Below are 23,271 nucleotides of genomic sequence, written 5' to 3'. Positions count from 1 at the left end.
GCAAAGACAGGATTCAAACCTGGGTCCTCTGACTCCAGAGCCAATGCTTGTTCCACCGGACCATGACCAGGGCATGGAAGAACAGAAAGGTGATGGTGCAGAGCAGACCACATCTTTATAATCATACAAGTCATCAGCCCTGAACGTAAGTGGAAGAGCCTATTTCCTGATGAAACCAGGCTGATTGTCATATTAAATCCCAGAGGGACTGTAGGGACCATCCCCCTCAGTGAAGAAATAAGATTTTGCCATAGAGTAGACTGTGGGGAGAGCAAGAGAGGAAAACTTGAATAACACCTCAATTTTGAGCCTATGTGACTGAGAAAATAGTGGTTTCCTGGGCAACAATAAGGAAGTTTAGAAAAAGGAATGGTTTGAGGGGGAGAGGTAATGAGGTCTATTTTGGATGCATTGAGTCAGAAGTATCCACTAGACATCCAGTTTGAAATGTCCAATGGGGGGGGGGGGAGGCAGCTAGGTGGTGCAGTAGATAGAGGACCAGCCCTGAAGTGAGAAGGACCTGAATTCAAATCTGGCCTCAGATACTTAATAGTTCCTAGCTGTGTGACCCTGGGCAAGCCATTTAAGCCAATTGCCTCAGCCAAAAAAGTTAGAAAAATTTTAAAAATGTTAAAAAATGAAATGTCCAGTAGGTCTTTGGTGATGAGGAACTGGATCTAGAGCATAGTGGGTGGGGTGCTGAACTTGGGGATCAGGAATATCTGGGATCAAATCCTTCCAAAGTGTAATGTTGTGTAATGGGTGGATTTGAGGAGATGGGAGATGGATTCCAATATTCCCCAGAGATAATTCCGAGTAGGGACAAAAAGCCAGAGAGATTACTGTTGGAGACAATCCCTCAAGATTGAACCCACTCCATCTGTCCAAGGAGGGGGGTCTAATGACTCCACTGATACGTGGGTCACAATGATTTAGAAATAGTTTTCATTTGATACAACAGATAGATATTAATACAACGAAGCCAAATGGCCCCTTACCAGTCTTAAAGAACGCAATATTGACACATTTGATTTAACAGCAAGTGAAATGATTATTTCCACAAGACTCAGAACTGCGATGATAGTGTCAAAAATGTTCCAGGGTCGAAGAAAATAATAATATGGATCCAGGGCAATGATTTTGAGGAACATTTCTGCTACAAAAATTCCAGTAAAAACCTACAGAGAGAAGAAGAGAAGGCGTGAGTGAGGGTAGCTTCTATTTTGAGGGTGATAGAATGACCTGGAGAAATTGGAATCATAAACAGCTCAACAAAACTAACGCTGAAGTCAATGTGATACTCTGTCTTTGGACGTCGAGAGAAGTTCCTGATCTCTCCTAGCTCTGTGTCATCTATAAATCTGAAAAAGAAATTTTGTGCTGTCATTCCAGACTAGAATCAAATTCTACTCTAGATACTAGCTGTGTGACTTAAACCAGTCACTTAGTATCTCTGTGACTCAGTTTCTCCATGAGAATAATAGCACCCATATCACAGAGTTATTATGAGGATCAAAGTTGCTATTTGCATTTTTTCTTGTTTTATTTTTCTGGTTATTCGTGTATACTAATTTTTTAAATACACATTTCTTTATGAATCATGTCGGGAGAGAAAACTCAGAGCAAAAAGGAAAAACCACAAGAGAGAAAGAAAAGAAAAAAGTAACTATGGCATGTGCTGATTTGTATTGTCTCCATAATTCTCTTTCTGGATGCAGATGGTGTTTTCCATCCAGAGTTTATTGGGATGGCTTTGGATCACTGAAGCACTGAGAAGAATCAAGTCTTTCATAGTTGATCATCACATGATCTTGCTAATGTATTCCTGGTTCTGCTTGTTTCCCTTAGCATCAGTTCATGTAAATCTCTCCAGATCTTTCTAAAATCAGCTTATTCATCATTTTCTACCACAATAACATTCCATTATCTTCATGTAGCACAATTTGTTCAGCCATTCCCCAGCTCATGGACATCCAGTCCTTTTCCAATTCTTTTCTACCACAAAAAGAGCTGCTACATTTTTGTACATGTGGGTCCCTTTCCCTCCTTTAAGTTCTCTTTGGGATATAGGCCCAGTAGAGATATTGCTGAATAAAAGGGGATTCACAGTTTGCTAGTCCTTTGGACACAGCAGTTTGCTCTCCAGAATGGTTGGTTTCAGTTTACAACTCCACCAACAATGTATCAGTGCCCCAGTTTTCCCACATCCCCTCCAACATTTATCATTATCTTTTCCTGTCATCTTAACCAATCTAAGAGGTGTGAGGTGGAGCCTCAGAGTTGTTTTAATTTGCATTTCTCTAATCAATAGTGATTTACAGTATTTTTTCATATGGCTATAGATGGCTTTAATTTTGTCATCTGAAAACTGTTCATATCCTATGAGCTTACTGTTTTAATTATTGTTGACATTAACATTATTATCTTTATTACTATCAATGGAAAGAATGATAAAATCATGGGACATCACTTAACACCTCCTAGCTGTGTGACCCTGTGTGGGAACACAGAGCCTTAACCCCAATTTCCTCAGCAAAAAAAAAGAAAGAAAGAAAGAAAGAAAAAAAAAGAAATTTTAAATTTTAAAAAAAATTAAATCATGGGATATGAGACTATTAAAGTATATTGGGCAAATAAAACTCAGCCTATTCTTCTTATCAGTTGTAGCTCAGTGTAAATGAACAGAGCTCATCTTGGGGCACCCTTTGTGACTTCTTAGCCTTCCCGTGTTAAATCTACTTTTGCTGCAACATTTACAGTATCTTTCACTACTTTTTCTGGGGCCCTAACATTTGACTCTTCCCAGTGATGGCAAGCCTGGCTGTAGCTATCTCTTTTTTATGGTTTTCCTATAAAAGGGGCACTATCCTAGGTTCCAGATGATGCCTCCCAGGATTTTTAAAGCAATGAAGACTAAGGGGATGACCAGAGGACCCCACATTTGATTTCATCTCTGCCATGTAGGTGAAGAAAATCAAAATTGCATTGTATTGTTTAATTTAGTTGATCCTACTCCTCATTTTGTCAAATCCTTTTTCTCAATTTGTAGTTTCCCTGGCTTTGTTGATGTACTTTATTAAAAGTTCTGTGCATCATTGTTAATAATAGTATATTATAGTATATATAATATAATAGTATATAGTATATAATAATAATAAATAAAAATAATAAATTATTAATAATAATAATTGTTAAAATAACATCATTGTTAACTTGTCTGGAAAGAAAACATGCCTCAGTTTCCCTCACTTTGGTTTTACTTGCCATAAAACCTTGAACACATTTCTGATCTTCAGTTTCCTCACTGATAAAGTGAAGCTCACAAACCTTGCACTGTTTGTGTCACCAAAGTACTCTTTAAACAACGCCATCCACACTCACATAGTTTCCTGCAGTGAGCATTCTCTCAAAGTCGCAATTCTCTTCATAGTGCTCCATTGCCATGAATATAGTGTTGACAATGATGCAGATTGTGATGGCCAGGTCAGCGAAAGGATCCATGATGACAAGTTCCACGAACTTTTTAATGCGAAGCCACAGGGGACAACACTCCCAAATGCAATATTTGGAGAAAAAGTTGTTCTGGCAGGGAAGGCATTTCTGCTGTGACTTTTCATACTCTAAAAAAGGAGGAGGGGGAAAAAAAAAAAAATATATATATATATATAATTTAAGAAACTGATGACAGAACCAAGCAGAAGGGCAAGCTGGGGCACTTTTGGAACATGGCTCCATACTTTGAGGCAATCTAAGGAAGGGGAGGAGGAGAGGGACCTGGGATGAGTCAAGATCATGTAGGGTCCCCACCGTGGCTTGCTCTGGAGAGGGACGGAAACACATGGAAAGACCCCTCACCCTGCATAGTGATGGTGACGATGCTGACGGCGCTCAGGGCTCGTTGTCTCTGAAAGGTGTCGTTGTTGCCGTCCCAATAATCCACAGACAGGTTCTGTGACAGGCGTTTGGTTTGGTTCAATAACTGCTGCTGCGGGGCAATGTCACAAAGCTATGAGTTTGCTGAGAACAGAGCTCACGTCCAATCAAAATCGCACAGCTGAGCTCCGAGGGTCTCCTGAGAGCCCCGGCAAGTCCCGCACTCAACCACACTGCCAGGCAAACGGGCCTCTGTGACAGCTTTGCCTTCGAACATTTAATATGTTAGTGAGGGGTTGGGTTTAGACAGATTGGTACATAATTAGAGGGAGAGGAAGAGGGGATGGTGAAGAAAGGAGAGAAGAGAGATATAAGACCTCTGGATGTCTAAGCCCAATATTCTATCTATCTAACAATCTATTAATCTATCTATTTACATGCACATGGACATATATATAAATATAAAAGATATATACACACATATATATTTTAAAATAATATATATTTGTACATATACATGGATATCTGTATAATGTATATGTATGTATGTGTGTGTGTATTTGTATGTGAGGATATGTAGATATGGATATGGCACCTAGATAGTTCAGTGGTTAGAGTATTAGGCCTGGAGTCAAGAAGATCTAAGTTCAAATCCAGCCTCAGATAATTACTAACTGTGTGACACTGGGTATTTACTTAATTTCCTTAATTTACTGGAGAAGGAAATGGCAAACCACTCCAGTATCTTTGCCAGGAAACCCCATGGACATATACATATATATATATATATATATATATATATATTCATCTCTCTTTAATAGCTTAAAGTGTTTGGGACATTTTCTATGTTCTCCAGAACATTCAGTTTTACTGATAACTGATTCCCCCCGAAGATATAAATGATTGCAGTTTTACTATCCTTATAATCTGTCCAGGAGGAAGTTCTCCTTTTGTGATTCACTTATAGAAGCATATAATATATAATATTATACATATAATAAAATATAATATATAATATTAATATTTATGTAGCATTTCAAATGCTGGCAACACACTTGATATTCTTTCTCTCATCTGATTCTAATTATAACCTGGTGATTCCCATTTTACAGCTGAGAGAACTGAAGGTTAAAAAGAGCATGACCTGCCCACTTGACCTGATACTAAGGAAAGATTATTTTGCGATGGTTTTCAAGTGATACCTTGAGAATCTGAGAAATTTAGAGAGAACTGAAACAATGATTTAATAGCAAGAAAAAATTTCCTCTTTCACAAAGGTGAAGGTACAATCCAGACTGAAGACTGAGCCTCTCTCAGCTCTCTCAAATTATCATTGAGAGGCAAATAACTGAGGTGTATGTACACCTATTTATCTCTACATGTAGGTAGAGAGTCATGGGTGGGGTATATGATAATGACTTCAGTCAGAGACAAGTTGAGTTTGAGAATGCCATTTGGATACAGATTGTCCCAAAGATAACCCCAACTTATGTATATGTATGTGTACAGATATGTGTGCAGTGCATATATACACACGTGTATGTATTATGTATATACACATTTATGTATGTGCATATAAATTGTGTGTGTGTGTGTGTTTAAAGACATATCCTTGGTCTGTCTTCTGAGCGCCAGCCTCATATTACCAATTGCCTTTTGGGTATAACAAACTGGATGTCTCAAAGACATCTCAAGCTCAACATAAAACCAAACACGCTGCCTTTCCCCCAAAATCCTGCCGTCTTCCCAACTTTCCCATTAATATCAAAAGTATCACCATTCTCCTAGTCTCCCTGTGTCATTGTTGATTTCTATTTACATTTGCCCAATATACCCAATCTTCCTTATCTATTTCCTTTCTACTAACGAATTCAGCACCCCTTATTGCCTCACACTGGTCCACCAAAATAGCCTCCCTCTGGATTCATTCTTCACTCAGCTGCCAAAGGGGTTTTTCTGAAGTGCATGTCTGTTTTCCTTAAAATAATCAGTAGCATCTATTTAAAACCAGCAGTAAGCATTATATGTAATGGGGACAAACTGCAACCATTCCCAATAAGATCAGGAGTAAAACAAGGTTGCCCACTATCACCGTTACTATTTAATATTGTATTAGAAATGCTAGCTTTGGCAATAAGAGTTGAGAAAGAGATTAAAGGAATAAGAATAGGCAATGAGGAAACCAAATTATCATTCTTTGCTGATGATATGATGGTATACTTAGAAAACCCCAGAGATTCTACCAAAAAGTTATTAGAAACAATCTACACCTTCAGCAAAGTTGCAGGATATAAAATAAACCCACATAAGTCATTAGCATTCTTATATATCACTAACAAAACCCAGTTAGAGTTACAAAAAGAAATTCCATTTAGAGTAACTACTGATTGTATAAAATATTTAGGAATCTATCTGCCAAGGGGAAATCAGAAACTTTACGAGCAAAACTACAAAACACTTTCCACACAAATTAAATCTGATCTAACCAACTGGAAAAATATTAAATGCTCTTGGATTGGGCGAGCAAATATAATAAAGATGACAATACTACCTAAATTAATCTACTTATTTAGCGCTATACCAATCAGACTCCCAAAAAACTACTTTGATGAAGTGCATGTCTGCCCTGCAATGACTGAACAATGACTATGTCTCCTCTCTGCATCTAACTGTTGCTCAGATGTTTTTCGGTTGTGTCTTACTCTTTGTGACCTTCTTTGGAGTTTTCTTGGTAAAGATACTGGATCGGTTTGCCATTTCTTTCTTCAGCTCATGTACAGATGAACAAACTGAGGCAAACAGGGGTGAAGTGACTTGCCCAGGATCACATAGTTAGATCTGGGGCCAAATTTTAAATTCAAGAAAAGGAATTTTTCTGACTTCAGATCTCGGACTTTATCCACTGCACCACCTAGCTGACTCCTACTCCCACCAACTCAATAAACTCCCAGGGTTCCCTAATATCTCCAGGATCAAATCTAAAATCCTTTGGTTTTAAAAACTCTTCACAATCTCACCTCTTCCTACCTTTTCAGTCTTCTTATACTTCACTCCCTGTACATATTCTATGACTTAGGTAGCCTTCACATGTAGTTTTCTCACTAGCAGTTCCATGTTTTTATACTGCCTGCCCCTCAGGTTCTTTCTCCTTTCTTCTGCCTCCTGGGTTCCTTGAAGTCCTTCAAGATGCCACTTGTCCACCCAGTTCTGCCCTGTTAGTGTCTTGTCTCTATTGTAAGATTCCATTTAAAATGTATAACATTATTTATATGTTGTCCTCCCATTATGATGGTAGTTCCTTGAGGACAGGTACCATGTTTTTGCTTTTTCTGTATCCCCAGTGCTTAATACAGTGCCTGGCACATAGGGCTTAATAATTGCTTTTGGTCTGACTGAATTTCTTCCCCCCCCCCCACTCTGACAAAATTCTTTGTGACCGCTGTCCCCTCCCCCTCAAAGAAAAATCTTCTGATTACCTAGGGTTCTCTCCTAGAGATCACAGCAGCTCCAGTGTCTCTAGTTTTGTGCACTGTAGCCTTACCTTTCTTTGGACACTTTCATCAGGATCAGGTAATGGAGCTTGATCTTCTCCAGAATTTCCCACAAGGAAGGATTTCCTTCTCTTGTTACCAAAGAAGCTTCTCTTTTGGCAAGAAACAGATGATGTTTCAAGGGAACTAAGTGAACTCCTATCAATTCCCATAGCAACTAAAGTCTAAAAACAAAACAAAAAATCCATTGATCAGTCAAGACCCATTACTTTTATCAACAACATCAATCCAGCTGATGCCCAGTTATTTCACTTCCCTCTGAATTCAATAAGGAGCATGGACCTACCTGCGCCATTCCTTCCACTCATTAGGCACCTGTCATACCTGTCCTATTATGATTTATCTTCTTTTCTCATGATCAAATGAATCCATGATTTCAATGAACTATAGGTTTTCTTTAATAATGCAGATCACAATTTAACCATGTTCATTAAGGAGATGAATGAATTTTCTACATGTTTTTATGTAAAATGTATTTCTTTGTGGTATGTGAAGGTGACTCTGAATGTTCGTAGGCTATGCTGAATGAAAATAAAGCTCTTGAAAGCCCCCAAAACATCGAAGACTGATCCCATAAAAGTTGATATGCTAATCAAGGTCCATCCTTGATCGGAGAGGAGGGATTCATTCCCAGAAGGCTAACCAACACGTGAGTAATTTTTTTAGATTACAATGACTCAAGAAAACTTCCACTAATTGTGGATGCATTTTGACTTGCTTTAGGTATTTATACAAGTGAAGCAAGAGACCCTTCAAATATCAAAGAGAGAGGTGCTGCAGCTCTCCCAAATCCCATTTCCAGATGGGATGTGAGCCCATTGGAAGCAGAGTAAGTGCCACCTTATTTAGTACAGTAATTGTACACAATAGGCCCTGAAGATTACAGAGAATCCAAATGAGGAACACACCAAAGAACAAGGTATGTTCCCTCATCTTGCTGGAACACCTTATATACCACCTACATGGGCAAAAGGGATATGTGCTTCCTCTAACAACACAACAGCAGTCCAAGAAGGGACAGAGAGAATGGCACCATTGGATTTCTCTATCAAACTCCATTACATGAAACCTAAATGAATCTGAATCTGGGTTTTATATCCACTGATCACAGAGAAACTACTGAGTCTCATTCTTCACTCTTCAGGAGAGAAGATAAGACCAAGCCACAGGACATACTACAGAAAGAAAAATAGGGGGCAGCTAGGTGACTCAGTGGGTAGAGCACCAGCTCTGAATTCATGAGGACCTGAGTTCAAATCTGATCTCAGACATTTAACACTTCCTATCTGTGTGACCCTGGGCAAGTTATTTAATCCCAATTGCCTCAGCAAAAAAAAAAAAAAAAAAAGAAAGAAAGAAAGAAAGAAAGAAAGAAAGAAAGAAAGAAAGAAAGAAAGAAAGAAAGAAAGAAAGAAAGAAAGAAAGAAAGAAAGAAAAAGAAACAAACAAACAAAGAAAAAAAAAGAAAAATTTCTTCCTTGGAAAAGTCAGAAATGTGCTCAGTGAAGTCACAGTCTTGATGGAACCCTGATCACACATGGGGCCTCCTCTGTCCCCAGCCGCCTTCCTCCACAGTGGCATGAGATTATGCTAAATTTCACTTTACAATGACTTGCAGGGACTATTTCCACATGGGGTTTTAAAAATGTAATGATCAAATCTCATTTTCACCTAAGATAAATAGCAAATCTTTGGTTCTCCTCACTTTTCAGGAATGGAACCCCCCGACAACTTTTTCCTTATACCTACCATTAAAATTCCTAGATCTTCCTTCAAAGCTTGGCTCTAGCACTACCTTCCACAGAAAGATTTTGAATCTCCCAACTAGAATCTCCCCCATCTCCATTACTGTGGATTTTCTATATATTTTTTATTTCTTAATATTGTTTGTTACCCTCAAAAAAATACAAACTCTTTCAGGATGAGTTCTTTCTTTTTTGTCCTACATAGGCGGTAGTAAAAGCTAGAGTATAAAGCAACTCTCTTATCATGGCCCTGAGCCCCAGCACAATGCTCCTCCAAGATATGAACAGTATTTCTGGGGTGCACCTATTCCTCGTTCTCATACCTCAGAGTACCTACCTCCTGCTCCTGCTTTAGCAGCTGCAGAGCTTCTCTGAACATTTTTTCTTTTGCTTCCGTCTCAGCTGCCACATTTTTATTTTGCTCTTCATATGACATTGTGACAACAGCCAAGGTCAGGTTGATCAGGTAAAAAGAGCCGAGGAAGATGACGATTATAAAAAAGAATACAGCAAACTGTCCGGAAACTCGAAGGGTCTGCACATAATGAAAGCAAAGTCTTTGAAATGCTCCTTAAAGGATTTCAAGTCAGTACAACAACTCAAAAAGTGCCTGCTCTGCTGCTCAGATAAAAGTGGTTCCTGTCTTCATTGAGTACATTATTGTATGCTCTATTGTTTATTACTTGCACTGCATGAAATAATTACAGTATTAGCTAAATAACATCTAAATGCATCAGAGAGGTCATAGTGATAACAAGAAAGATTTGATGATGGCCAGTATTTATATAGTTCCTACTATGTGCTTATAGAGATATTAAAAGATGGGATAGCTAGGTGGTGGAGTAAATAGAGCACCAGAGTTCAAATCTGGCCTCAGACACTTAACACTTCCTGGCTGTTGACCCTGGGCAAGTCACTTAACCCCAATTGCCTCACCAAAAAAAAAAAAAGATATAGAAAAAGGTCATGACTAATTAGACATGTGAGGGAAGTGGAAGAGGGGTTGAAAGAATAATCCATTTCAATAAATGATGGAGAAAAAAGGGAGGCATTCCAACTGTAAGCAGAAGGATACGCAAAGATAATAACACTTGAGGCTTGGATCACATGACTAGCCAGTGAGACTAGAAGCACAAAATACATGTGGGAGAATAGAAGGAAAAGACTAGAAAGGCAAAACAGTGCCTTGGAATGGGGAAAAGTGAATTTGATTGCCAAGCAATGCAATGTAGACTTTATAGACTTGGCAATAGGGAGCCATGTACATGTAAATGTTCTAGATTTAAAAAAAAAAGTGACTTGCCCAAACAGATGAATAAGGAAAAATGTATCTAACATCAATGTGATAAAGACTTGAAGACTTGCACAAAGCTACTTACATAGTCTGGGCAAGCAGTGATAGGGACATATATATTGGGCTACAACTAGAGTATTGGAGATAGAGAGAAGTTGATGGATAAAAGCCATTCTGAAGGTACAGTCAAGGGATTTATTACATCAACAGGGTGAGGGAAATGAAGGAAAGCCGAGTCAAAGTTGACACCAAAAGTTAAAACACAGGAAAATGGCTAAATGGAAAATTATGTATTCATCATAGTGTACTCATGATGGGAACAGTGAAGTGAGAAGGAAGAAAAGCAGACCACTAGAATAAGTTCATTTTGGAAAATGCTAAGTCAATGATCTAACATGGGTATATGGGGGTCATTGTAATTCTGACTTCCAAAAGGGCAGACACAGGAGGAGACAAGGAGAAGGAGACGGAGAATCATGATGGCCTAGTTAGGAAAGCTTGGGTTCTTTAGAGCAGCCCCTGAGAGAGGGGAGCTAAGAGAGGAAATGGACTCCAGTTGAAAAAAGGACAGGACTAGTGGCAAGGGCTATATAGAAAGAATACTCAAGCAGAAAGATCTGAAGGTGTTGCATAGAAGGGGAAAGAAAGGAGGAGGACAAATGGAAGTAGCAACAATTAGGTAAGAAGAAGAAAGATGAGGAAGAAAATGGAAAAGAGTAGAAAAGACTAGATAATAAGGTGAAAGATAATGAAAAGGAGAAGAACAGATAAGGAAAAGAAGATAAAATGTTGCACACATATATTGTATCTAGGATATACTGTGACCTATTTAACATATATAGGACTGCTTGCCATCTGGGGGAGGGGGTGGAGGGAGGGAGGGGAAAAATCAGAACAGAAGAAAGTACAAGGGATAATGTAAAAAACTACCCTGGCATGGGTTCTGTCAATAAAAAGTTATTAAAAAAAAAAAGAAGAAGAAGATAAAATGCAAGGAATTGAAAAAGAAATACTAGAAAAGGAGGGCCAGAATACCAAACTGTGTGTCAGCTCTAAGTATCTACCATTGGGGCTCTCTTGATCCAATGCTCCCCATAAGTACCTATTGATAAATTTGGAAGCTCTCCAAAAGAACCTTCCTATTTCTACCTAAAGGATGTTGGAGGTAAAAGCAAGGACATTTGAAAAGACATTAAAGGAAGTCAGTCAAATTTAGAAAGAGAGGAACTTTAGACGTAGTTTCACAGAAAACTAAAGGCTGTGGAAGCTAAATGATTTCCCAATATTTTAGAGTCTTCTAAAGGAACTTTCTTTAATTAAACAAATATTTACTAAGTACCTAAAATATGCAGGGCACTAGTGTTAAAAGATGATAATGTCCCTCAAATAATGTAATTTGTAATATTGTGACCTTTTACTAGGTACTATCAAGCCAGAATATAAGAATTTTTCTTTTCTAGTAAAAAAATTAGCATTCATTTTTAAATTTTGTTTTTAATTTTAAACTTGAACATCAAAAAAGTTAGTAAATCTGGTTAGTAACACTTTACTACTCCTTCCCAGAGGGAATCTGGATTTTGAAAGAACAATGGTTATTTCCCAATCTTTAAGGGAAAAGATTGAATAAATTGGGTATGGCCTAACTTCTAGGTAATATGGCTTTTTTGTTTTAGGGTGTTAAAGAGGGAAAGTATAGACAAATATTTGAGAATAATGGGAACTTTGAGGTTCTCACTGAGTAGTCTCTCTAAGCTCTGCATAAATAACAAATTTAAGGCCATTTCAGGCAGATAGAAATGTCTTTTGAAATGGCTTGAAGAAGCTAGGTTAAGCCCAAAGATTTCCAACCCAAGTTCAAGACAACAACTGATACCTGCTGATACAGGCGTTCCCAGGAATCCTGAGTCATCACACGGAACATGCTGAGAAAGGCCCAACCGAAATGGTCAAAGTTTGTAAAACTATAATCAGGATTGATCTTCGTTTTACAGCATACATAATCAGAGCAACATGAGCTGTGGAGGAAACACAAGGAAAGAGAGAAAATGTTATAGAGCTCACAGCACGGTTTTCCTGGATAGCACTTTTCACCATCGCATTGGCTATCCGGGAAGGGAGTAAATCTGGTTGTGAAAATCCCATCGTGACATCTCCTTTTAACCCCATTTGTTCCAGTGTATCCAATTCTCTGAGAGCGGTTCCTGCTCTTGCAAGAAGTCCTCCTCCTTTACAGCTAGCCTTCTCCATGTGTTCCTCACCTCCAGGATCTCTGGCATTCAGAGTGACCTGCACACCACAAGCAGATGAATTTTCCTAAAACGCTCTTGGTTTTATCAGCCCTTTTACAAAAGAACCTCTAATGCATGGGCTCTAACGGGCTAAGGAACTTCCTTCCTTTTTCTTGGACTCAACATTGAGGATCTCTTGATCCAATGTTCCATCTTGATCTTTAAAACCAGAGGAGTGACTCTAAATCTTGGGATTTTCATGACAGATTGCATAGGACAACAGCATCTTGACAAAAGTGCACAATCTTTGGGGGGAAAGTAGTACCTCAAATTCTAACCACAGGCCAACCTTGCTAGGACTCTTTCCACTGCCCCCTACTGTCCTTTTGTAATTTATTGAATGGAAAAGCAGTTGACTAAGATAATTAGGAGTCAAAGTCTAGTAAGAGCCACAAGTAACTGCAGGTTTCTATTTCAACAGAAGTAAAGAATGAGGGAACTGTTTTAGTGACTTAAAGAGATCTGGCATGTTTTATTTCCAACACAGATGCATAATATTTAGGTGTATATCAATTTGCAAATGGTTCTCCCTACTAGAAGAGAAGGTGGGATGGATGGGCAGCAGCAGCGCAGTCCATCTCTTCTCTCTCTCATTTTTGAGGTGGAATTCTTCACAAGATGGGTGACAAAACCCATTGGAAACAAGAGAAAATTACTCCAAGGAGACAGACTAGATCACAATCCTGAGGTAGGAGGGCTAAAAGTTGGACAAATTAAATGAGAGAAAGAAGCTTGGAAGAAGGGTTCCTGAGCAGCTCTAGTATCTAACAGGTCTTTCTAGAAGGATCTTCTAAGAAAGAAGCAGTTGAGTTCTTATGCTACATGAGAGGATAATTAATAATAATCATAATTTGCATTTATATGGCTTTAACTTTTGTAAAGCACTTTGCATATATTATTTCACTTAATTATCATAACAACCCTGAGAAGCAGCTGTTGTTATCATCCCTAATTTACAGCTGAAGAAACTGAGATCCAGGAAATGCGGGGATTTTTAGTTCTCACGATGCTATTATGCACCTAAAGATGTCAGAGAAATGGGGATGACATATCTATGTATTTTTGTATCTCTAGAAGACTTGAATATTCTCTCTATTGATTCAAAATGTCATCAAGTTTCAAGTGTTTCTTTCAAGCATAGAAGTCCAGGGTTAACAAAAAGTGGTACAGCTTGTATCCTCAAGATAATTTTGAACTCATCAAATAAACCACATTTAAATTAATAGATTAAATTAATAGGGCAGTCAAGTGGCACAGTAAAGAGAGCACCAAACATAGAACCAAGAAGACTCATCTACCTGAGCTCAAATCTGTCCTCAAACACTTACTAGCTGTGCAATCCTGGGCAAGTCACTTAACCCTGTTTCTCTCAGTATCCTCATCTGTAAAATGAACTGGGAAAGGAAATGGCAAACAACTCCAATCTCTTTGCCAGGAAAATCCCCAATAAATTCCCAGATATTCAGATATCCCTGAAATGACTGAATAACAACAGATTAACAGACTAAGTTAATGTTCGTAGAATGTTGTTGCAGAAAGATTATTAATTCCATTTCAGAAACACTTATTAAGCTCCAACTAAATGTGAGGTGATGAGACCACAAGGACAAAAACAGGAGAGACCCACTCAAAAGTACCTTACATTCTCATGGGAAATGCAATATGTTTAGAGATAAGTAAACGCATGGAGATTTAAGGGAGAAAAGGAGAAAGGGAAAGTGACCGAGACAGAGACAGAAAGAGAGAGAGAGAGAGAGAGAGAGAGAGAGACAGAGAGAGACAGAGAGAGAGAGAGAGACAGAGAGCAAAAGGGGGGAGGGAGAGAAGAGGAAGAGGGAGAAGAAGGAAGAGAGAAAAAGAGAGGAAGAGGGAGGGAAGGATTGAGATGAGGGAGAGAGGAAGAAAAGCAGGAGAAAGAAGGAACAGGAAGAGAAGAAGAGATCAAGCTAACAAGTGGAACAAAGAAGACTTCATAATGGACAATCGAACCAAAGTGACTTAGACATGCCTAATGCCTCATAATGTCATGTCTTTTCTTTCCTGTTCATAACATTAGGAACAAAGCACCAATTCCCATGGGAACAAAAGGGTGTTCTTTGAAAGACAAACCAATTATATTATAAAGCAGCAGTCACCAAAATCATTTGGTATTGGCTAAGAAATAGATTAATGGATCAGTGGAAAAGGTTAGGTTCACAAGACAGAATAGTCAACTATAGCAATCTAGTGTTTGACAAACCCAAAGATTCTAACTTTTGGGATAAGAATTCATTATTTGATAAAAACTGCTGGGATAACTGGAAATTAGTATGGCAGAAATTAGGCAAGGACCCACACTTAACACCACATACCAAGATAAGATCGAAATGGGTCCATGACCTAGGCATAAAGAACGAGATTATAAATAAATTAGAGGAACATAGAATAGTTTATCTCTCAGACTTGTGGAGGAGAAAGAAATTTGTGACCAAAGATGAACTAGAGACCATTACCGATCACAAAATAGAAAATTTTGATTATATCAAATTAAAAAGCCTTTGTACAAACAGAACGAATGCAAACAAGATTAGTAGGGAAGCAACAAACTGGGAAAACATCTTTACAATTAAAGGTTCTGATAAAGGCCTCATTTCCAAAATATATAGAGAACTGACTCAAATTTATAAGAAATCAAGCCATTCTCCAATTGATAAATGGTCAAAGGATATGAACAGACAATTTTCAGATGATGAAATTGAAATTATTACCACTCACATGAAATAGTGTTCCAAATCACTATTGATCAGAGAAATGCAAATTAAGACAACTCTGAGATATCACTACACACCTGTCAGATTGGCTAAGATGACAGGAAAAAATAATGATGAATGTTGGAGGGGATGCGAGGAAACAGGGACACTGATGCATTGTTGGTGGAGTTGTGAACGAATCCAACCATTCTGGAGAGCAATCTGGAATTATGCCCAAAAAGTTATCAAACTATGCACACCCTTTGATCCAGCTGTGCTACTTCTGGGCTTATATCCCAAAGAGATACTAAAAAAGGGAAAGGGACCTGTATGTGCCAAAATGTTTGTAGCAGCCCTGTTTGTAGTGGCTAGAAACTGGAAAAAGAATGGATGCCCATCCATTGGAGAATGGTTGAGTAAATTGTGGTATATAAACGTTATGGAATATTATTGTTCTGTAAGAAATGACCAGCAGGATGAATACAGAGAGGCTTGGAGAGACCTACATGGACTGATGCTAAGTGAGATGAGCAGAACCAGGAGATCATTATACACTTCGACAACGATATTGTATGAGGATGTATTCTGATGGAAGTGGATTTCTATGACAAAGAGACCTAACTGAGTTTCAATGGATAAATGATGGACAGAAACAGCTACACCCAAAGAAGGAAAACTGGGAAACGAATGTGAACTATTTGCATTTTTGATTTTCTTCCCAAGTTATTTTTACCTTCTGAATCCAATTCTCCCTATGCAACAAGAGAACTGTTCGGTTCTGCAAATATGTATTGTATCTAGGATATACTGCAACATATTTAACATATATAGAACTGCTTGCCATCTTGGGGGGGGTGGAGGGAGGGAGGGGAAAAAACGAAACATAAGCGAGTGCAAGGGATAATGTTGTAAAAAATTACCCTGGCATGGATTCTGTCAATACAAAGTTATTATTAAATAAAATAAAATTTAAATTAAAAAAAAGAAAGAAAGAAAGAAAGACAAACCAAACAGAACTCCCACTGGCTGCAGAATGCTGACTTACTTATTCCTCCAGGTGCCACATAATTTTTTTTCAGTAGAGCTTCCACTTTTAAATTCACTGCAGTTTTCTGTAAAGAAAAAGGACATGGAGAAATACAGAAACCAGGAAAATTGTCTGAACATGTGCCTCCACGTAACTCTGGTAACAAGACATCAAATACAAGTTTAAAAAGTTTAAAAAATCATCAAAAAACAGTGGATGAGTTGGAAGGATGTTGGTAGCGAGCTACAGAGAAAATGATTGCCAAACCCATCTGTGTATAAGGTCAGGTCCCGTATCTAGATCCAGTCCCAGCTCCTGGCCTGAGGATACTGAGGATGTCCAGTTAGCCTGGAGCTCTTCCCTCAGAAAAGAAAGGAGGAGGCCATGAAGACAAAAACAGCTGGAGCAGCTGAAGTGACTACTGCGTGCCATCTCTAATTCCAATGGAATTCTCTCTCCCCTGCCTGTTCTCCTCCTCTAGCCTCCTCATAACTGCTTTATACAATGGCTGGGCTCCATTCATTTTAGACTGGTATGGAAAAGATTCCAACTCTTTTCATTATTCTTAGAAGAAAACCCCAAAGACCCAAACCCTCCAAAGCCAGAAGTGACCTCTAAAGCTCCAAGCTGAATGGCTATGGTGGCTGCTTTACTGAGATCACATAGAGATGGATAGTTGGGCACATGGATCCACAGTGTCCTTTGTCCATTTAACCAACTAGAAAAATTTTCAACAAATCCTGCAAGAAAGATCAACTAAACATGAGTCTCTTTTTCTGTACCTAGAAACGGAATATCCTCGTGAAGAAATGAACAGCTTTCAGGTTTTGTAGTGTCTGGAAAAGAAAGAAATACGTATAAGAACAAGCAAAACTTGAACTCACATTTAACAGTGCAATATTCTAAAGGGATTAATGTTGGATGGGAGTTGCATCTGCAATAGGAAAGGAAAGGCATGATACAGAGAAAGGTTTTGTTGAAGGGCCAATGAGAAAAGCCAGTCCAGACTGATTCCCTTGACCCACCCAGGATTCCCCAAAGAAACTCCAGGGAAGACTCATCAGAGAGGTGAGCAAGAAGTGGGAATAAGGAGAAAAAGTCATTAAATGAATGAAAAAAACCAAATTATGATATTCCATGAACAAGGCCTTAGAATTCTATATTTGTGGAAGTCTTACACTTATTTTTCTGCACACACACACACACACACACACACACACAGAAACACAAAGTACTTTTTTCTGGATATTCACTTATAAAATTTAGTTACATGAGAACCCTGTACCAACACACAAACACACATATATACACACACAGAGTACTTTTTTCCTGAAAATTCAGTTATAAACTTTAGTTGCATGAAAACCATATACCAACACACACACACACACACACACACACACACACACACACACACACACAAAATCAGAATGTGCAACATATACAAACAGATAATTAAAAGTTCCCATTTTTTACAAGAAGTCCTTCCCAATCCTTGATTCTAGCACTTTTCATCCTTTAATTATTTCCAGGTTCTATGGTCTATAGCATACTTGTGCGTAGTTGCTTGCTTAGTCTCTCTCAAGCTCCTATAGAACAAAGACACTCTTTTAATTCTTTTGGTCACTTCAGCACTTTGGATAGTATCTGGCCTTGAGCAGGCACTTAATAAAGGTTTATTGACCAACAGGGGGAAAAATTAAGTATTTAAAAGGAATACTTTTAAGGGAAAGGGACCTGTATGTGCAAGAATGTTTGTGGCAGCCCTCTTTGTAGTGACCAGAAACTGGAAACTGAATGGATTCCATCAATGGGAGAATGGCTGAATAAATTGTGGTATATGAATGTTATGGAATATTACTGTTCGGTAAGAAATGACCAGAAGGAGGATTCCAGAGAGGTCTGAAGAGACTTACATGAACTGATGCTGAGTGAAATGAGCAGGATCAGGAGATCATTATCTACTTCAACAACAATACTATATGATGATCAGTTCTGATGGATGTGGCCCTTTTCAACAATGAGATGAACTAAATCAGTTCCAATAGAGCAGTAATGAATTGAACTGGCTATACCCAGTGAAAGAACTCTGAGAGATGACTATGAACCACTACATAGAATTCCCAATCCCTCTATTTTTGTCCGCCTGAATTTTTGATTTCCTTCACAGGCTAATTGTGACCATTTTAAAGTCCAACTCTTTATGTACAGCAAAATAACAATATGGACATGTATACATATATTGTATTTAACTTATACTCTAACATATTTAACATGTAGTGGTTAACCTGCCATCTGGGGGAAGGGGTGGGGAGAAGAAGGGAAAAAGTTGGAATAAAGATTTTGCAATTGTCAATGCTGAAAAATTATCCATGCATAAATCTTGTAAATAAAAAGCTATAATAAAAAAAAAGAATGAACAGGAAAAAAAGAAATTAAAATCATTTATAATATGGAAAAAGAAATGCTTTGACCATAATTGGCATTCAAGCAGGACTTGTGGATGCATCTATTCCTGAGACTCCCCATGAATAGCTGCTGAGCCACTAGGGCAAAAATGCTCAAAGAAAAGACCATCAGAATCATCACATCCACCAGTTTCTTCACTGAGCGCAATAGAGCCCCAACAATGACCTTCAAACCTGGACAAAAAAGAAACAAAGCATAGATGGTACTTCATAATCTCTCTAACCTACCCCCCAAGTCCTTGGTATAATGCCTGGCACACAATTTTATCAATCTTGAATTGATTTCCACAAAAAGAGGCATTTCTGTGGGACAATTTATTTATTTGTTTGTTTGTTTATTTTGCTGAGACAATTGCTTAAGTAAGCAAGCAATACTTGCTCAGGATCACACAACTAGATTAAGTATCTGAGGGGAAATTTGGACTCAGGATCTCCAGACTTCAGGACTGATGCTCTAACCACTGCACCACCTAGCTGCCCCCAATGGAACAATTTGTAACATGGTACAGGCTCCTTCAGCATAGAGATGGAGACGTGGGCAGGATTCACAGTCAAGGAACACAGAGCCACAAAGGGGCAGAGCCAATGAAACATCAGGGTGCATTGCACCACTTGAAGCTGATGAAGGAGAAACTGCAGATATAGTTGATTTCCATTTGGAAGAAAGACCTAAGCAGACATCAGCCACAGGATAAACATTCCCAGCTCCTCATCTTGTCCTCATAGAACATGGGATCCTGTATCCTGTTTCCAGGTGTGGGCAGGCAGCATTCATACCTGCAATGGCATGTGTGTGTGTATAAATATACTATATATATCATCTTATCATCTGAGACAATCTCAATATTTTTGTGTTTGTAATATCACCTCAGATCCTCATTCTTTCTTCTTTGAGGCAGTGTGGCATAGTAGAAATAGAGCTAGCTTTGAATCTTAGCATCAGTACAAGAACGACAATCACAGCCAACTTATGACCTACAAGGGAGTAGTTGCTCGGCGCACTCTGTCCTTGTTAGGACACATCCGAAAAAAAATTCTCAGATACTTTTTAAGAAGGATGCTGGCAAACTAAATCATGTTATGACTGGGAGACTGGAAGACTTAAGAGAAAACCTTGGGATTCTCAAGTCTGTAGAAGAAATGGTGGCGTGGCAAAACCATCTTTTTTTGACGTATCTGTAGGATATCCAAGAGTTTGTTTTTGAGCCAAGAAATTCCAAGGGAAGCATTGGAATTACCTGAGCAGGGGGTAATGTTGTCAAAATTGTAGGAAAGTCACTTTGTCAGTTGTGTAGAGGAAAGACTGCAAGAAGTGAGAATAACAGGAAGGCTGATGCTTATTCCAATAGACTTGTGAGGTAAAATTCCATCTGCATTCAGAGAGAGAACTATGAGAATGTGGATTAAAGATAGGATTTTCACCTTGTTTGTTTGTTTTTCTTTCTTGTGGTCCTTTTTCCCTTTTTGGTCTGGTTTGTCTTGGACAACATGGCAAATATGGAAATATCTTTAAAAGAATTGTACATATTTAATCTACATCAGATTGCTTGCTATCTTAGAGACAGGGGAGGTAAGGGAGGGAGAAAGAATTTGGAATGCAAAATCTTATAAAAACGAATGTTGAAAATGATCTTTACATGAATTTGGAAAAATAAAATACTATTGAAAGTAAAAAAAAAAAGGTGATGCTGCTCTGAATTGGGGTGGATAGTAACTCTGGGAATAGACAAAAGGAGATGAATGTCAAAAAAAAATGTGATGGAAGTCCGGTCAATAAGATTTGACGATTGATTGGATGTGAAGAATTACAAGAGAAGAAGTCAATTTGTGTCTTAAACGATAGGCAGTTTCCCAGGCTGGGCTGATCTTCACCGTTCACCATGCTTAGCGCTTCTGAGATCTTTTATCTCAAGTGAGTCTTCATAATTTAGAGGTATCAGGCCCCTGTATAAGTGCTAAGCTTTTGGCTGCTTTCATTTCAATCACCAAGTTTAACCTCAATTTTGTCTTACGTCTTCTGCTTCGCCCATCTTTACACTGAAGTCACTGAGCAGCAAATAAAACATCGATGTAATTTGGAGAAGGATTTTATCCATTTCTCTCTAATATTGGTTGATCTCCTCAGCTTCTGTACAGATATTGGTGCATCATAGGCAGTTAGGTGAATAGAGCAGTGAGCCTGGAATTGGGAAGATCTGAGTTCAAATACCCCCTCCCATACTTGCTAACTATGTGACCCTGGGCAAGTCAATGAATATCAATATGTCTGTTTCCCCATCTGTACAAAGAGGATCATAATAGCACCTATCTCCCAGGGTTGTTGCGAGGATCAAGCTATATAGAGGAAAATAAGTAATAATTAATAGATAGAAGGCACTAGAAATTGGAAGGGATAGAATTGGGATCTATAAAAATGATCAATAAATACATAATTTTAGTCGGGACTTAAAAGAAGCCACAGATGTCAGTAACACAGTTGAAAAGGGAGAACATTGGAACTATGCTCAAAAAGTTATCAAACTGTGCATACCCCTTGATCCAGCAGTGTTTCTACTGGGCTTATACCCCAAAGAGATACTAAAGAAAGGAAAGGGACCTCTATGTGCCAAAATGTTTGTGGCAGCCCTGTTTGTAGTGGTAGAAACTGGAAAATGAATGGATGCCCATCAATTGGAGAATGGTTGAGTAAATTGTGGTATATGAATATTATGGAATATTACTATTCTGTAAGGAATGACCAGCAGGATGAATACAGAGAGGACTGGCGAGACTTACATGAACCAGGAGATCATTATATACCTCAACAATGATACTGTTTGAGGATGTATTCTGATGGAAGTGGATCTCTTCAATAAAGAGAGCTTTAATTGATCAAAGATGGACAGAAGCAGCTACACCCAAAGAAAGAACACTGGGGAATGAATATAAACTGCTTGCATTTTTGTTTTTCTTCCCGGGTTATTTCTACCTTCTGAATCCAATTCTCCCTGTGCAACAAGAAAACTGTTCGGTTCTGCACACATATATTGTATCTAGGACATACTGTAACCTATTCAACATGTAAAGAACTGCTTGCCATCTAAGGGAGGGGGTGGAGGGAGGGAGGGGAAAAATCGGAACAGAAGTGAGTGCAAGGGATAATGCTGTAAAAAATTACCCTGGCATGGGTTCTGTCAATAAAAAAAAAAAGAAAGAAAGAAAGAAAAGGGAGAACATTTCAGGCATTGGGGACTTCCTGGATCCAAAAGATGGAGAGTCTTGTTCGTTGACAGACAGGAGGTCAATGTCACTGACTCAAAGAGTTTGTGTTGGGGAGGAAGTTGTGAGAAGACTGGAGACCTAGAAGAAGGACAGGTTGTGAGGCACTTCAAATGCCAAACAAAGCATTTATATTCAATCCAGGAAGTTACAGGGAACCAGAGGATTTTGTTGAGGGAGTAGAAAATGCAAACAGATCTGCTTTTTAAGGAAAGTTACATTGGTGCTTGAATGGAAGAATAACTGGAGTGGGGAGAGATGCGAGGCAGGCAGATCCCCAGCAGTTATTGCCGTAGTCCAGGTGATGAGATTCAGCATTCAAGTAGTGCCAGAGAAGAGATAGAGTTTACAGTCCCATGATTCACCTGAAACTCGTCTCTTGGATTTGACCATTGACCTCTGAATTGCTAAATCCAATGACCTTTTCTCATTCTTCTTGAGCATTTGACAGCACTTAATGTTACTGACCAGACTATCCTCCCCAGGCTTTCATGGCTATCTTCTATTTGTATGATTAAACCTTCTTAGTCTTCTCAGTCAGATCATTATCCATGTTATTTTTCCATTTGCGGATGTACATACATAAGGGCTCCATCCTTGATAGTCTCCTCTTCCCTTTCTACTCTTCCTCTTAACATCATCAGGTCCTATGGGTTCAGTTATTATCTACATAGATGACTCCCAAATTTGCCTCCACACCCACCCCTCATCTCCCGAGCTCCAGCCTCATTCTCACTGACTTGCCCACTGTACATCTCCACGTGGATGAGTCAGAAACAAATTCAATATGTCCAAAACAAGACCCATCATCCTTCCTCCTAAATCCGTTTCAATTCCTCATTTCCCTGTTTCTTTCAAGGACACTATCAATATTCAATAGTCAATTTTTCAACTTCAGAGCCATCCTTGACCATTCCTTTACTCCTCCATATTCCCCATTTCCAAATAATTTCAATTTTACCTCTGGAATATTTTACCTCTGGAACTACCTTGTTGGACTCATGCTCTCCTGAATGGTAAGTGCCTCATCGAGCTTAA

At 38.6% G+C, this 23,271-nt stretch overlaps 1 protein-coding gene across 1 annotated transcript in view; it reads right to left on the bottom strand.

The window, feature by feature from the left end:
* The window catches only part of SCN11A (sodium voltage-gated channel alpha subunit 11), an 84,103-nt gene that overhangs the window by 53,382 nt on the left and 7,450 nt on the right, over nucleotides 1-23,271 (bottom strand). The window contains exons 3-11 of the mRNA XM_051970255.1: nucleotides 18,982-19,149; nucleotides 17,290-17,343; nucleotides 16,526-16,592; nucleotides 12,337-12,478; nucleotides 9,507-9,704; nucleotides 7,415-7,588; nucleotides 3,856-3,985; nucleotides 3,382-3,620; nucleotides 999-1,178 (exon numbers count right to left, since the gene is read on the bottom strand). Coding sequence (XP_051826215.1) covers nucleotides 999-1,178; nucleotides 3,382-3,620; nucleotides 3,856-3,985; nucleotides 7,415-7,588; nucleotides 9,507-9,704; nucleotides 12,337-12,478; nucleotides 16,526-16,592; nucleotides 17,290-17,343; nucleotides 18,982-19,149 — 1,352 coding nt within the window. The remainder of the gene's footprint in view (nucleotides 1-998; nucleotides 1,179-3,381; nucleotides 3,621-3,855; nucleotides 3,986-7,414; nucleotides 7,589-9,506; nucleotides 9,705-12,336; nucleotides 12,479-16,525; nucleotides 16,593-17,289; nucleotides 17,344-18,981; nucleotides 19,150-23,271) is intronic.

The sequence above is a fragment of the Antechinus flavipes genome, chromosome 1 (genome assembly GCF_016432865.1).
Source record: "Antechinus flavipes isolate AdamAnt ecotype Samford, QLD, Australia chromosome 1, AdamAnt_v2, whole genome shotgun sequence".
In the NCBI taxonomy this organism is placed as follows: Eukaryota; Metazoa; Chordata; class Mammalia; order Dasyuromorphia; family Dasyuridae; genus Antechinus; species Antechinus flavipes.
The sequence above is the reverse complement of the archived record's forward strand: the minus strand, read 5'-3'. Positions and strand labels throughout refer to the sequence as shown.